Source organism: Saccoglossus kowalevskii, chromosome 8 (genome assembly GCF_978046115.1).
Source record: "Saccoglossus kowalevskii chromosome 8, keSacKowa6.1, whole genome shotgun sequence".
NCBI classification, from domain to species: domain Eukaryota; kingdom Metazoa; phylum Hemichordata; class Enteropneusta; family Harrimaniidae; genus Saccoglossus; species Saccoglossus kowalevskii.
This window is the reverse complement of record NC_140648.1, coordinates 6,102,994-6,120,068: the sequence shown is the minus strand read 5'-3', so window position 1 is coordinate 6,120,068 and position 17,075 is coordinate 6,102,994. Positions and strand designations below refer to the sequence as shown.

The window sequence follows — 17,075 nt, the reverse complement described above, 5'->3', positions numbered from 1 at the left end:
AGCAGCACCCGACCCTGGTTTGACTGATTCTGAAAAAAATAACACAGCGAGGATAATTCTAGTTTACTGTAACGTTTGGCAGGGATATATATATATATATATATATATATATATATATATCAGAAATTATTTCCGTTTCAAAGGCCTTGGCCTGCAAAACATTGGAGTTCAAAGGGTTGTGGTGTGATATTTTCCGTGTATGGCGTTTATTTCAACCGATAATGTATCTTAATTTGTGTGCAAAAACTTATTTGTAATACTAGTAGACCAGGTACTAGTATAACGTGAAACAAGAACAGTGATATTGTTTGCTAAAGAGAGCAAACGACATATATATATTAGAATTTTCGACTGATTTTCTCTTTAGTATGTTTTTGCCTTACATGGTGTGCTAAGCTGACATGCCTTACATGGTGTGCTAAGCTGACATGCCTTACATGGTGTGCTAAGCTGACATGCCTTACATGGTGTGCTAAGCTGACATGCCTTACATGGTGTGCTAAGCTGACATCCGCAAAAAAAAACATTGTACAAGTAGTTGATAGTTTGCTTGACAATAGAGACAACTGACACGATCAAGTACGATGTCCCTGAAAAACACGGAGAGTTAATTTTTACAACTATGATCGTTAAAGTAACCTCACAGAATATATCGTGCCACCCACATTCATATCAACTTGAAGAATCATAGCCATGGATGTGGGTGGGTGAGAGCATTATAAAACGCACACGAAGAGTAAAGTTTATTGAAGCGTGAATATTGAAACGCCAAATGAAAGAATCCAGTTTCTTTGTGTAAAACACTATTTTATTTGCATGTATTAAAAACATTACTGAATTGGGTTGAGCCGGATATAAATATACAATATATAAATATTCTGTGATCGCTGATTTCTCTATTTTGTTGTAACCATGACAGCGAGTGTCATTTATTTGTTACGGTTGCGGAATGTACGAGGTCGCGATTACTAATTCAATCTTGCATGTACATGTCATTGCTGCTTTGACATTGAATGCGATGCGATTAAAAGGCGGGATGTAATTAGTCCTGCTTTTCAAGGTGTTACATTGTCATCTATGGGGAGTTTGCGTGGTTCCTGTAGAATGGACACTGGCACCGAGTGTGCATGTGGCTCTTAGGTACACAATATCGCTATGACTAACTCATTCAATAATGCACACATATCTCTTAATTTCGTAAAGTCATTTGAATGAAGCTGTCGAATAACATTCTCGCTATGGTTCATCCATAGTCATGTGCGTAGTGTTTGTTGTTGAGTTTGTCGAGAGCAAATTGGTGAGCAAAGCATTTTTCAAGTTGGTGAAAACATTATATTCATTCACATATCAGTATGTGTGTACATTTTCCCCATATTATACTTCAAAGAACAGACTTACCTGATCAATGTTTTTTTTTTTGTTTTTTTTTTGTGAAATAATTTTCCTGAAACTCACATGTTGGATTTGATGGCGGAAACGGAAGTATGTTTCAAAGAAGCTTTTTTACAATATTGGTTAAATCATAGACCTTTTTTCCTTTTCTAAGGTCTATGGTTAAATCTAAAAAAAATATACTAATTCACTCATAACATAGTTTTATAGTGATTTTGATTTGGAATTCGAAACATTATATTATTATTGAATCATGTCTGATTCTTCTCCCCACACAACCATCTATCAAATTGTTCTGCTTCCTGTGAAATGTCTGTCATTGAAACTGTACTATCGCATGATGCGTGGGCAGGTGTCACACCTTGTCACCTGACACCGAAAGGACCAGTCAGACCATGTGTTAAATTCATTGTGAAATGTATTGATTATAAACAACTTTTTTGTTGTCTTGTAATTTAACACTAGATACATGAGTTCGTAGGTGCCCAGTGTGAAAGTGTGTATTCTATGCCATGTGTCCGCTATCTTAGGCATACACTGAGTTCTACAGATACCATCCATCCCACGTGCGTCTCGATCCCCAAGTCTGACATGTCACTCCGTGCATCTCGGTTCCCAATTCAGACTTGTCACTCCGTGCGTCTCGATCCCCAATGCTGACATGTCACTCCGTGCGTCTCGATCCCCAATGCTGACATGTCACTCCGTGCGTCTCGGTCCCCAAACTTGAATTCTGACATGTCACTACGTGCGTCTCGATCCCCAATGCTGACATGTCACTCCGTGCGTCTCGGTTCCCAATTCAGACTTGTCACTCCGTGCGTCTCGATCCCCAATGCTGACATGTCACTCCGTGCGTCTCGGTCCCCAAACTTGAATTCTGACATGTCACTACGTGCGTCTCGATCCTCAATGCTGACATGTCACTCCGTGCGTCTCGATCCCCAATTCAGACTTGTCACTCCGTGCGTCTCGGTCCCGAATTCTGACATGTCACTCCGTGCGTTTCGACCCCCAATGCTGACATGTCACTCGTGCGTCTCGATCCCCGATGCTGACATGTCACTCGTGCGTTTCGATCCCCGATGCTGACATGTTACTCAGTGCGTCTCGATCCCTAATTCAAACATGTCACTCAGTGCGGCTCGATCCCCAATTTTGACATGTCACGCAGTGCGTCTCGGCCCCAATTCTGACATGTCACTCAGTGCGTCTCGATCCCCAATTCTGACATGTCACTCCGTGTGTCTCGAATTTTACATTCCAAAAATTAGCTCATGAAATGTTGCTCTCCTATCGAATTTGCTTGTGTAAAGTGACCTAACCATTTTTATTATTAAACCAGTTTGCTTTAAAAGTCTATGCACGTTCTGATCCAGGGACAAAAGAACCGAATGGATATTCATCCTTCTATAATTGTGACGTAAGAACATTATTTCAGTATAGCGATTGGATTATTTATTAGAGAAGCCAGAACCAAAATTTGGGATGTGACAATAACATCTATGATAATGGGCAACGATATATATTACATGAATGGGTGGTTATTTAATCCCTTGTAACACTGAGAACAAACAGGCACGTCGTGATGTTCGACAAATAACACTCCAATCATATGTTGACACTGAACAACCAGCAACTAGAACCACTGTGGCACCCTACTTCCCTGCTTGAAATAACTCCACCTTCTCAACAACAACAACACAGTAACATCCGGGACAGCCGCAGTAAATTTGCAGCGAGTGATTATGACCAGTAATACCATGGATTGCTGAGACGCTATCGCCGACATTCACATGGCTGGTGTATAAGGATTAGTATTACAGTGATTAAAACTATGTGAGAAAACTAAATTCATACCCTTTTGAGCTTTTCAATCATGCGCTTAATCTATATGCTCTGTTTCTATGCCGCTATTATTGATTTATTTATTTCTCATATTCTTGTTTATTACAAACTACTACTCCTTGAAAGAAGTGTTACTAATTCCGCCGTTAGCGCCCTCAACGGCTGGTGTGTCGACCTCGTCGACGTGTTGTATGTCTTCCATCACGGAGTTCTCATCGGGTTTTGTCTTGTCGGGGTTGAGTTCTTCTAAGAAGGGGTCGGTTAGGCTAACTGAGAAAAAAATAGAGAATTATTATTACATTTTATATTTCTTTGTCAATATTTTTGATAGGGGTTGCCAAGCACTAGATTTATTAATTTACATAAAGATGAGACAGCGTCTGAGCTGCTGAGAAAATCGACAAGTGAGTATGATTCATTTTACATTCATTTCCAATCGACAATATTTGTGATCATAAGTTGACATGGGCCTTGAAATGTTCTTATTTAACGAAAATAAACGATGAAATGAGGTAAACCATATATAATAGTATGTAGTTTTTATATCGGCGCAATCTTCTATGTCTATTTAGAGAAATCAGTATGACTTTTCCTAGCAACGAAAGATTTGCGTCCTCTGACGACGGTCAGCGAAGGCGCGGTTCATTAAAATTTTAAATTATTCTCGCCGTAAAATACATATTTTTCACATGCTACATATAATTTCCAGTTAAACAAGGGGTTGTGCAACAAGATTCGTACCTTTAAAGTGACGTCTGAGTTGAACTTCCCTCTTAGTTATAATATGTATAGCCATACCCAACATTGCTACGATAACGACGCCAACAGCGGCGAATACTACGCAGGATATATAGAGAGCGGCTCGCTGGTACTTGAGATCTATTATTTCGTCTTCTTGCTCTTGACAATTGCTAGACTGGATAGTTACGACTGTATAACAAATATATGAATATTCAAAAATACTGCTTTCAAAAAATAATATTGTTGTTATATGCTCGCACATTACCTTCAATGTTTGACTGTGGGATATAGTGTTCAGACATTTTTTGCTATAATAGTATATGTAGCAAACGATCACTATTTTCATTAATATTAGTATTCAAGACAATTCAACCCTGAGTAAGACAGTTCATGATGATTGTATTTTTCCTGCAGATTATATTTCCCAATCCCTCCGCCGGCAGCAATAATAACACGGTGAGCAAATATCACTATTTTCATTAATATTAGTATTCAAGACAATTCAGCTGAGTAAGACAGTTCATGGTGATTGTATTTCTCCTGCAGATTATACCCCCCCCCCCGGCAGCAATAATAATACGATGAGCAAACATTACTATTTTCATTAATACTAGTATTCAAGACAATTCAGCTGAGTAAGACAGTTCATGGTGATTGTATTTCTCCAGCAGATTATATTGCCCCCCCCTCCTCCCAGGCAGCAATAATAACACGGTGAGCAAATATCACGTGACCAAAATTGACGCATCACATACCTGGTATTCTTGCCAAATCCCAATGTTCATTGTTGTCGCTGTCAGCTGTGATAATTTTTGCCGGATAGTGTGGAGAGTTTAACACCTTACATGTGTACGTGTCAGCCTCGTAGTCGAACGAATGACACAAAAATCCTACTTGATTCAAGCACAGCTCAGCACAATCTTCTCGTGTTGTTGGTGATGTTATACTCACTATCTCTGATGGATCTTCGATTCTGGAATTGGACGTGGATTGAAAAGCCGGCAACGCCCTACCTATAATATATTGTGAAACACAGAGTGTTGGTTATTACACCTGACAAGGGTTACGTTCTGTTGCCAATCCTATACTTTCATTAGATGTCTAGGTTAAATAGTGTGTTGTCTTTAGCATATGTTCATTGTTATTTTATATGCAAATTGAAAATAAATATTGAATATAAAGTGTAATTTTGCCACACAAATGCATACTAGTATTCCATTGTTGGGACTAAGTGACAGTGGTGTTGTCACGGTGTTATCATGAAACCGTAAATTGCATTGCTAAAGTCGAGAAACAGCACAAACTCAACTATAAGATAACCCTGAACAACCAAATTTATATATTTATAATTTCAGGAGAGTCTCAACAACTAGCCCAAAGTGCTTTTTATTGAGAATTTTCAGCCTTTGTTTTCACAGTGAAGGTTGCCAAGTGGTGGAAATGCCCGGATGTCCGCCCCGGGTATTTATGAAAAATATTTGTTTAGAAGATTCATCACCAGAAGCATGGAGGTGTAAACAGACCTCCATGCCAGAAGCAACGTTTTATGCTGGATTCGAACTCGCAATTTCAACTTGAGCTCAAAAGCATCGTTCTTTAATCTTCTAGCAATTCGAGAGAGCAATCGTTTTTCGGTCCTCGTTGCATTCAAAATGTGGTCATCATATGCGAAATGTAACGTCATAGTTGAATGGTATTCCCTGAACCCAGACTGACAATTGGTCAACTGGTTATTCTGTTTTAAATAATCACAAATTTGAGAGTTTTGACCCTTTCAATCAATTTAAAAACTATTGGTAAATATGCATCCAGTGATAGTTGTTTACTTCAGTTTTAATTCCAGATTTATACACAGGAACTACTTTTGCTGATGTTCATTCATTTGCTACTTCCCTACTAGAGAATGTCATATCATTATATACATTGAGGAAGGTGCTATTTTATTTTTTGACCTTTACAAACGGCGACTACTTCTACCAAGACCCGTGGCTATATTCACGGAGTTAAGATTTGATAACAGAGGCAATGGTTTTATTAAAGTGAAATACAGAGTCTGACTTTGACAGTGGAATATTCGGCCTACCTGGTAAAACTTCTGGGAGTTCATTTGCTAATCAAGTACCAATACTACTAAAGAATTGACGGACTAAACTTTATTAATTATGTTATCATTTCTTAAATCTCTCGTGACTGTCGAAATAATTAAGACAACCTTTTCGAAGAAGTCATTATTGCAATTCTTCACTTTTCAAAGTAGGCAAATAAAACAGGTCGGTACATGTACATGGTGACCGTCAAAATATTGGGTGTCAATGTCACATATACATAGGTTAAAGCTCGACTGTGAAGTAATTTGGGAAGGAGTTCTTTAGGGCCCCCGTCCCGAGCCTAAACCCTGACATTAACATTCTAGCCCCCAAAGTAATAGTATATGCCCCTTCAGATAACTATACATGACCATGAAAGGGGCGTGTACACTTAAAATGGTAGAGGGGCACTGAAGGGGCAGGGTTAGTATTAGAGTTATGGGTGAAGAAACTGTGACCGTAATTTGGCTGTGTTCGATAATGAATTCTAAATAACGGCAACTATCCAATTTGATAACCAGGTCGTTCACAGTTCCTCTATAGAGGGACTGTGAGTCGTCATAGTGCTTTGAGTTCTTGGCACCATCTTGCCGGTTGGTCAGAACGCGGTCACGTGGTGGTGAATAAAAGTCAGTTTTGACTCGCGGTCATAATAAAATTCCTCGATTCTTTATTGAGCCTGAGCAGTTTTAGTATTCACAAAAACGTAAAATAAATAAATAAATGTTCATTTCAGGTAATTTTAACATATGTTGTGCTTATGTAATCAGTATAATAAAACTTGTAGTTACCTTAATGTCGGTCAATACTCAATTTTATTGGCTCTCGGGAAATGTTGACCTCGACTGCGCCTCGACTCCCTTTCAGGTCATTACGACTGAATATTAATCTCCTCTTCGGTTATTATTGTATAATATATATAGGGAATTCGAAGCGCACGCGCACTAAAGTTTTCATTGTTTGCTGCATTTTAAGATAAAATCAAAGCACATTGTTTTTTATCCAAACTGCCTCATTAAAAAGGTGTCTGTTTGAAAATTTCTACTGCCCCACTGTTGTATTTTCGGACGGACATCCGGGTATTCTCACCACCTGGCAACCATTACCGGTGAAAACAAAAGCCAACAACTCCCAGGATGCAATACTTTGTGCTAGTTTTGATGAGACTTTCCTAAACAGTGTAACAAGACTACCTCTACCATAACATGTTCAACATATCTAAATATGGTTGATGAAGATTACCTCAAAGTTGAGTTTGTGCTGTTTTTCGACTTTAGTTGTTTTCATCGGTTCCTCGACCGGAGTTCCGGGGGTGTACTCCCATAGTTAAGGTATGCGTCGCTGTTTTAATCCCCCTTTTTTCGAGCTTTGTCGATCTTCAATTTTAAGATTTTTTGGCGAAAGACGTCAATTTTGAGTCCAAAAGTGCCCACATCGAGTCAGCGGTCTGTTTAGTCCAGTTTTCAGCTGGCTGCGTTCACTGGTTCCCGGTTTCCCTGCATTCTGAATGACACTTGAGGCGAGACCAGACAACTGGCTGCGGATCACCAAATATCAAAGTGAGCAGCCCCGGGTTCCACAGCAGCACGCGCAGAGCCTATTGAATACATTGCACAGTGGTGCGTGTCCAAGCATAACGTTATCTGACTCCGCCCTGAGAATTGATGATTTCCGAGTTACTTCTGCAGAAAGTTTATTCCATTTTCATCGTAATTGGGCGCACACGGCGGGGTCACTATACTTCTGGTTTATCAGTACGCACGGGATATCTTTGGCAAACCTGTATCATTCTCCACCCAAATATTGTTTCGAGTAGTAATTCACAATAAATTACATTTTAATTTTCAAATTTGGTTATTGCTGTATTTATACCTATCAAACCAGTTATAAAGTGAAAGTCACACAAACACATTCCGACATCACAGTGCTGGTAAACTCTTGTATATCTTTTCGAAATAGGCATTATACTGTGTTATAGTGACACAACTCATATATATTCTTATACAAACCCAGTGAACAATATATAGTCAATATGTATCAATTTTCATTTAATGTAAAGGCTGTTATTTTGCTACATTTCTACAAATCAAATATGTAAACTCGGCGACTCTGTCATCCTCGAATAATCTAACATTTAAGAGCAGCAAAATTTGTCATTTTAACTCTCACAAGAATATAAATGCCCATTCACAATATCCTGCTTCTGTACTAGATGGGAAGTCATTTCATACTGGTACCATATTTTGCAAAATGCGATAGTGAGTCCTGGCACCGTAAACACTAATGTTAGAAAATGTGTGAAATTAACTAGTTTTAAACAATGGCGTTGCAACTCAATTAATTCTCATAAATCCGCCGTTTTTTTTATTCCACTGTACGCGAGGTACGAACTGTTCGGAGTCGAGTGAATAACGTGTTTTGCAGCTCCCTCAACGGCAGAACGGTTCGTTTGAGAGTACTCGGAAAAGTTAAATTGTACGCACAAACCCGATGAAAGCTGGGGAATAATGGATTACAAATCTCAAACGTGTACTCGCGACAGTATTAGTTAATGACAAACCTCAACCATTGTAAGTTTATAAGATTTAAAAAATTATATTTTCAGTTTACTTACCGCCATACGATGTACAGTTAACTAGGTTACCATAGCAACTACATAAGAGAACAAATACAATGGATATTTTCCTCATTTCGTTTGGTGGTGGCAGCTGCAATGGAAGATGTACAAGTGAGCAAACACGACTCGCATTCGCCATTCTCAAAAACACATAAACTGACTTGATCTTGTTTATAATAGTTTGTACAATCTTGTATACACTTGTTGCTGGGTGTATGTATATACATATATTGTTTGAAACTGTAATGTTAAAGAACAAATTGAATTATGACTTATCGTTATCTTTTGTAGAACTTGTATGTATATTCTTTCGAGAAAAAAACACGCTAATACGTATCTGGTTTTTGCACATTCAAACACAATACGTGCATATACGTATTACAGCATGCCATTGATACATCGAATGAATACTTAGTACGCGGCAAAAACAATGCATTCAGTTCACGATACATCACAATTCTATGTGCCCAGTACCAAAGAGTAGTGTGGAAAATTATGTGTTCTCATATTATGTGGAAATTGACTTCTGAATCAAATAACGTATTACTGTAATGTCAACGTGTTACAGTAATGCCAACGTATTACTGTAATGACAACGTGTTACTGTAATGCCAACGTATTACTGTAATGTCAACGTGTTACTGTAATGCCAACGTGTTACTGTAATGTCAACGTGTTACTGTAATGCCAACGTATTATTGTAATGTCAACGTGTTACTGTAATGTCAACGTGTTACTGTAATGTCAACGTGTTACTGTAATACTCTTGAAATAGCTACATGTCATTTTAGCTATTTTGATTTCATGTCTGAATTAGTGGAAACTTACTTGACTAAATTGCCAACAATCACATTGTGAGAATACGCGTTTTATGTTGTTGAATTGGGTCATCTAAGGACTGCTAACATAGTGGCTAAACACTTTACATCACGTTTATAGAAAGATGGTATCAATGGTTATGAGATATGGGAATTATCGATAATAAAACCTTGTTTGTGACGGTCTTAGCAATTTAGAAGCGCGGCGTCCGTCTGGGAACAGACCATAAAGTATATATAAGCATCAGTCCTGGGCATCGGTTTAATATAAAACTTTGTCCTTCGTAAATTGTTGACATTTATGACATTTTATTATTTGAGTTGGTGCACATTTGGGTCAACTCTCGGGGCACGCTGAACATGGTTGTTTCTGTATTTTATTAGAAACATGTAAAAATAATAATGTGTTTATGCGACATATTCGAAACACAGTGACGTCACACCACATACCTACCACGGGTTATCGAGCAGAGAGCCGAGAGAGATTAAACAACTAACCTAGTTTACTAATGGAGCATCGATGTACCGATGTTGAATAGTTCATCTATGATGGGCGAGGCTATGTGACGTCACGTGCTTAAGCGTTTCTACTGATATAGATTTATTATTCGTTAGCGGCGCATTACAGTACGACTCTGGCACATCATGATTTTCAGCGACGTATATTAGTTATTTGCTTGTAGAGTTCAATTTGAAAAAAAAATGGACGAAAATGATTGAAAAACGCGAATCATATGACCTTTATACTAGTGCAATATATCTTATTTATCGTAATACCGAGATAGTGGGAAGATAACGATATTTATTATTAATAACTAATCGCATTTCAGGCCGGGCCACCATTGTTCACAATATTTTTGACTGATCCAGAATTTCAATATTATTACAAATATAGTTTAACTGTGTTTTGTTGACACAACAAAGCGTACGGGAATCTATCGAGTGTACACATCTTGGATAATGTGGTGTCGTGTATCTATGATCGCTATACTAAAGCCATTGATGTTACTGTGTTTATTACGTTACTCGGATTACAACTATGACTTCTAAACACCCTGTGAACACGTATAACTTGAAATACTCATTAAAGTAATATGTCGAAAAACGTCAGTAAACTTACCTAATGTTTGTGAACTTTGTATTATAGACCTGCTAAGTCGTCGATGCTTTTCTTCTTTGTCAATAAATTCAGGAAATGAACTTTGAACCCTCAAATATGGGGTGTGCTTCAAGTTGTCGGTAACAAATTGAAAGAGTAATTTGAAAATAACAAACAACTCATAAATATTGTTTTAAATTTGTTTACGCTGGGAAGTATTGAAATATGGCGTGCATTGGTTCTAGCTGGAAGAGCAGTGACGTATAAATAAAGAAATCATTTTGTTGGGCCCTGGGGTCAAATGTCACTCGTAGACAAGTTGATGATTGTTTAACACTAGGTAGAACCATACTGACTCATGTACGCTCGCGCCAAGAGGTGCGCGGCTGAACATCTGGATATTGATATTTTATTGAGAGGTGAGAGCAACCCACATTAAGTAATACCACGTAGTAGCCATTGTTATTTTGTTTTATCCCGCCATCTTGGCTTACTTTTATCATTACCCGTATTATCGACACGAGAAAATATAAAGGGACACATATTTATTCACTGCAGCCGACCTGAAGCATCTATGCCAGAACAAAATTATCCAAACTCATATAACTTTAAAACAAATTTAAAACTGATTGTGAATGTTCAACTATATGCAATAATATTATATACTAATATATTATCGCAACGACAATGACTTAGGAAAGTAGATGATCGCAAATGTTAAATACAAAGAATTAACAGAGAGAGAGAGACAGAGAAAATACATAACTACAAATACAACAGTTTTAAAATTAATAAAATGAAAACAAAATATTTATCTTTCCAGGTGGCGCTTTTTGTGAAAATGTACTTTCTTTCGTGTTCCAGCATAATGTAACTATCTGGTTTTTCATGTAGAAACTTTCAATGCCGACGAGGCTCACAACATCATCAAAGGATAACCATCTCTACGCTCATATCAAACACATTTTTCGCAAGATTGTTACTCCTATTAATAATTTTATTGCAATATGGGATTGACCAAGACTTTATTAAATCTGCCACTGCGGCGCCATCACTAAAACCATCTTTAAATTCAAATCTACCAAATTCACTGAACTAGTCCCAAATAAAACTGATGTTTCTCTCCTGATGTTTTACACATAACGTGTTACACAACCATTCTCAAAACATAGAGTTGGCCATGTCCAATGACGACAATGAGTATTAATAGTGTTTTAAAGCGCAACCTTCTCGGGGACATTTACTGATTCAAAATCTTGGACAGCATCATTGCCAATTCCGCCTGTAGCGCCCTCAACGGATGGTGTGTCAAGGTTGTCGGAATCGTGCTGTTGTATTTCTTCAAGCAATGCATTTTCATCAGTTTCAGATCCGGGTCCATCTGCCTTCTCATGGTTGAGTTCTTCCAAGAAAGGATCGATTAGACTCACTAGGAACAAAGAAATATAAAACATTATTACAGGGGTTTAGTTTTTTTCTTAATTGAATGATTTCCGTGTGAAAAAGTAAATTTAAAAATAATTGAACAAAATAAGAAACATTTTGAAAAAAATATCATCAAATTGCTAATGTTTAGTACGCAACTAAATCACTGTAATGTTGACAATTCCCGTATAAATATCCTCTTGTTTGATGTGTGTTATGGGTTTCTAAAAGGCTCGCATACTCGTAAATTCGACGCTGGGAATTATTTAATATATTGCGATCAACTATTATATTATACTATTTTTCATTCAAAACCAGGGGCTTGGTTCATGTGATGTTATCAGGTACCAAAGCTAGAATAACGGCGAATTAGTTTTGCGTATAGACCATGTAAACACTGGACGTGCAAACAATCGCTGTGCTACTTTGTGAAACTGATGTTTGTTCCATACAATTATCATCTTTCAAAGAGTGCTTCCGATTGTTTTCCACCTTAAAATGTTTAAAAATAACGCCGAGTCCAATCAGAGGTATACATGTGACCAAAATACCTACCCCCAAAGTGACGTCTGAGTTGAACTTCTCTCTTAGTTATAATATGTATAGCCATACCCAACATTGCTACGATAACGACGCCTACAGCGGCGAATACCACGGTGGATATATAGAGGGCGGCTCGCTGGTACTTGAGATCTATTATTTCGTCTTCTTGTTCTTGACAATCGCTAGACTGGATAGTTACCACTGTATAACAAATATATGAATATTCGAAAATCTTGTTTTAAATAAAATATATCTATATCATCCTACCTACAAACATACATAGCCGACAACCACCCACCCACCATTCCGTTCAACCCATCCACACACTCGAAAACACGTGACCAAAACAGACTTATTCGCTAAATACATCATGCAACACATACCTGGTATTCTTGCCAGATCCCAGTGTTCATTGTTGTCGGTGTCAGCTGTAAGTTTTGCCGGATATTGTGGAGAGTTTAACACCGTACATGTGTACGTGTCAGCCTCGTAGTCGAACGAATGACACAGAAATCTTTTTTGGTTTAAGCATAGTTCAGCACAATCTTCTCGTGTTGTTGGTGATGTTATACTCACTATCTCTGATGGATCTTCGATTCTGGAATTGGGCGTAGATTTAAAAGCCGGCAACGCTCTACCTATAATATATTGTGAAAAACAGATGCGCTGCTGAAAATTACAAATCAAATGTGGGAGAAATGTTTCTATGGCGACTGTCATCATATTGAGGTCAATTTTGGGTATATATAAATTAAAAGTTTTAGTTTTTTACAGTTCGACAAAGAAGTCAAAACAGTTGTGGGAGATACTACATAATACTGACTGAATGATTCCGCTTACATCGCTTAATCAGAACTAAACAATTCAATATTGGTTGCAATAATCTGAATATCTAGACTTGATATCGTGGCAAGATGTTTTAATGGCCTTCGCGTATTTCGTTTTTGAAAAACAGGTTATAAAAATATTATAAGCTCCGAGTTAAACGTCTACTAAAGAAATAGACCGCAATTGGACAGTTGGGTAAATACTAAATTGACAAAACCTCGACAGAATATACAAAAAAACTCAAAACATTGAATGAGTATGTGAAGTGCCAAAAGAATGGCATGGAATGAGACAATCAAACTATATGTAAGCCCGTTTTATACTTTCGCTGATAGAATAATTTTGAATATATATTTAAGTCACATTGCTTAAAACCGTTTTTTTTATTGGTACTTGTGGTGTAGTTAGGCAAGCGTCTGCTTACAGTGCCAGTGAGTTTTGCCGTGGTCGTGAGTTCAATCCATGCTGCGTGTTTATAAGTTACTAATTTACCTGTAATTCATTTATGTCTACCACTCCATTATTGTAAGACACAAACTTCCACAATGGGCCACGATTCATGTTCTACTTAAAAAAACAATATTATGTACAGGTTTCTCACAGCTCACTCTGTATATCTTAATATGGAACTCAGAGATTGAATGTTCCTTTATTGTGTATGCCTGGCTGATCGGATACAGAAATGGACATCAAACCATAATGCTGTTCGTAAGCTCAGTGAAATCATACAGATAATTCTAAGATTTCGCTCTATGGTGTCAACAAATACAACAAAGCACAACATATGTTATCAGTGCAAACTTATTACTCAGAATGTACTTCAAACTCTGACTACTGAACACACTGGTAAGCAATATATTTAGTTTTTTAAATATTTTTATTTTTTGGGGGCCAGTAAAGAATGAAGATCATTCACTCTTAAAATTACACTCTTAGTCACATTATCAATTCTATAAATGAAATTGTGTTCTTAGTAACATTTAGATGATAGTTATGTTACTGCCTACACTATCACATCATCAATTACGTAATGTGAAGTCTTTTGAAACAAACTTGATTCCTAGTAACAACGATTACAAAAAATATGCAAATGAACGAATTGACATCAACTATTATAACGACACTCAAAAATAAAATTGAGAGTAAATAAACTTTATAATAACTGCTAACACTAATAAATCACACAGTTAATGGTTTGAAACTAACTTTAGCTAACATTAAATTCAATGCACTTACCACTATAAGATACGGAGTTTACTAGGTTGCAATTGCAAATAAATATGTAAACAGATACAGATACAAAGGTTATCTTCATCATTGTGCTTTGTAATGATATCTGCAATTGAATGTAAACATTTTATATCAAAACACGAAACAGAATCGTTCTCATTAGTGTTTATAATATTGTGCTTTCTAGTCTAAAACATGATTGCAAAAATAATGGGCGTTTATAATGAATTTTTACACTGAAAAGCTAGTAATGCAATGTACACGCATCGACAAATGTCATTAACTCGTCGATTATATAGATATAATATCGAATACGTGACGTACGATCGGATTTGACTCAACTATCGTGGAATAAATATGGGTTCTGTGAAATACTTTATTTTACATTGAACTAATTTTCATTGAAACGACATTTTGGCTGTTTTGTTTGAAGTTTATTTTCACTGATTGTGGTGAGTTGAAAGTAAAATATAGAATCACTAATTCATCCCTTCAGCGAAAATAGTGAAAATACGGTATTTTATTGTATTTCGTGTTACATCACAAGGCCCCAATGCGAGATGTTCCACACGTAATACTAATGTGTAATATCGAGTTTTGTCTCTACAATGACTGCTTTATCTGATTAACGACGTTCGAAATGACGTAGGTGGAAGAACCAAATATTTGTTAATTCATACTTAGCTTGACGATGTCGCGTGATTTGCGCCCTTCGCGGTGCTCCAAACCCAACACACGCAATTTGTGAGGTCTGATGCCGTTCGGCCGGCCAGGGCCTACTCAGGCCTACATGTCAGGCTAATTTCATACTGTATGTCTGAGTAATTTGAGATCAACACAACCATGAATGTAGGAAGACAATCCGAAAGTATACATAAAACACAACAACTAAAAATATCAATGAAATAACAATTCACAAAGAAATACTCTCGTGTATAAAACACACCCTAGCTTCAAAACTTTATGTATTTAAATAAATTCTTCTTAAATAATTTGGATTATAATTTAACACGAACTAAAAGCGTTGTTCTTTTAGCACACTAAATGTTCGTTCGATGAAACAATAATTACATTTTTTAATACGTATGTGCACGGATTGTTTTTATTTCATATTGCATCTTGATGGCGTGAAACGACCACCTTGGTTCCGCTATCTTAATATGTAAATACATGTATAGAAATTCCATACAATGGAGCATATTGTTCGTATTGCTGGTCGTCGTATGAGAACGGTGTCTGACAAGAACATATATCACATTATATCGGTTTATGAGACCTTTGCCCTGTATTTTGATGTTTTTATGACATTTTATATTTTGACAAAAGTACTTTGTTTGGATATGGACCTTGAACATTACTCTTCTTTAAGATTGTCACGAGTTTATTTGAATCATAAAACATCCGATATGAAACGTGATTGGCTTGCTGCGAAACCACGCACCTTGCGGATTTATGGGCGGGTATCCAATAAAAACGTTGATAAGACTATTTACCTACGCGATAACAGACACAATAACGCACCTATAATTGGGCGTTTCCGCTCATGTCGACTTATTTGTTGAAATCATCATGGGTTGTTCCGAGCACAACTTATTACGATGTTCACCGAATTATCATTTTTATCACTAGTATATAGCGTTAAATGTGCAAACCTGTGATGCAAAAGAAAGTTTTTCAAAACGTCGATGTACCGCTCAACACAAACTCTGAGATAGCGGGAAGAGATAACGCTATTAATGATTAATTGACGGTCATGTTGTCCAGCCATTTTTATTCGCAGTGGAAAATGCCGGTTTAAATTTATGATTCTTATATACAATTATGTTATAATTCCGTGTTGTTGAAACCATATATGCACTATAAAACGAGTATCACCCACTTGGTGCTTTCTGTGTTGAGGAAATCCTATATACGCCGGGAAATGGGAATCCATCCCCGGTACCACTTGGTGCCTTACTTCTGTGTTGGTGTAATCGCATATACGCTGTAAAACGCGCATCCACCATTAGTACCACTTGGTGCCTTACGCTTCTATACCCTATACCCTGGTGCCAGTATGAACACTTTTCTCATTAAATTATTCAGATCTCGTCTATTAATTGATTTGTAAATACACTTATACAGAAAAACAGGATTCTCAAGATTCAAACAAGTGTGAGAAAAGTAGTGAACTTACTTAAACGGTGGACGTGAACTTTGTTGTATATTAGGAGTCTTCGTACAGTTTTTCTTCAACTTCTTCTTAAGCACGAAATTATGCACTGTCAGATCTTTGACCGTATCTATATGTTACACTGAGAGTATGGATCTGATGAGGTTTTATAAACTCGAACTATCCACTGCTTACCAGTGAAGCTTGCCAGATAAACAGACGACGCGTGTTCTTCCAGTCAATTGATTATTTACAAACGTAGGATAAATAAATTATAAAAAATGACTGTGTTGTC

General features: G+C 37.1%; 1 protein-coding gene and 1 long non-coding RNA gene across 2 annotated transcripts; both read right to left on the bottom strand.

Annotated features, from left to right (window-relative positions):
* Positions 1-3,290: 3,290 nt before the first annotated feature.
* On the bottom strand, positions 3,291-10,714 carry LOC100377976 (uncharacterized). Its single transcript, XM_085502090.1, has 5 exons — positions 10,624-10,714; positions 8,683-8,776; positions 4,737-4,994; positions 3,982-4,170; positions 3,291-3,510 (listed from the first exon to the last, which is right to left on the bottom strand). Exons 2-5 carry the CDS (start codon positions 8,756-8,758, stop codon positions 3,353-3,355), a joined length of 681 nt encoding a protein of 226 aa, XP_085358216.1. The 5' UTR covers positions 8,759-8,776; positions 10,624-10,714; the 3' UTR covers positions 3,291-3,352.
* Positions 10,715-12,733: 2,019 nt separating this feature from the next.
* On the bottom strand, positions 12,734-13,198 carry LOC144356190 (uncharacterized). The gene is made up of 2 exons (XR_014930062.1): positions 12,954-13,198; positions 12,734-12,771 (listed from the first exon to the last, which is right to left on the bottom strand). It is a non-coding gene; the product is annotated as an uncharacterized LOC144356190 (long non-coding RNA).
* Positions 13,199-17,075: the final 3,877 nt, after the last annotated feature.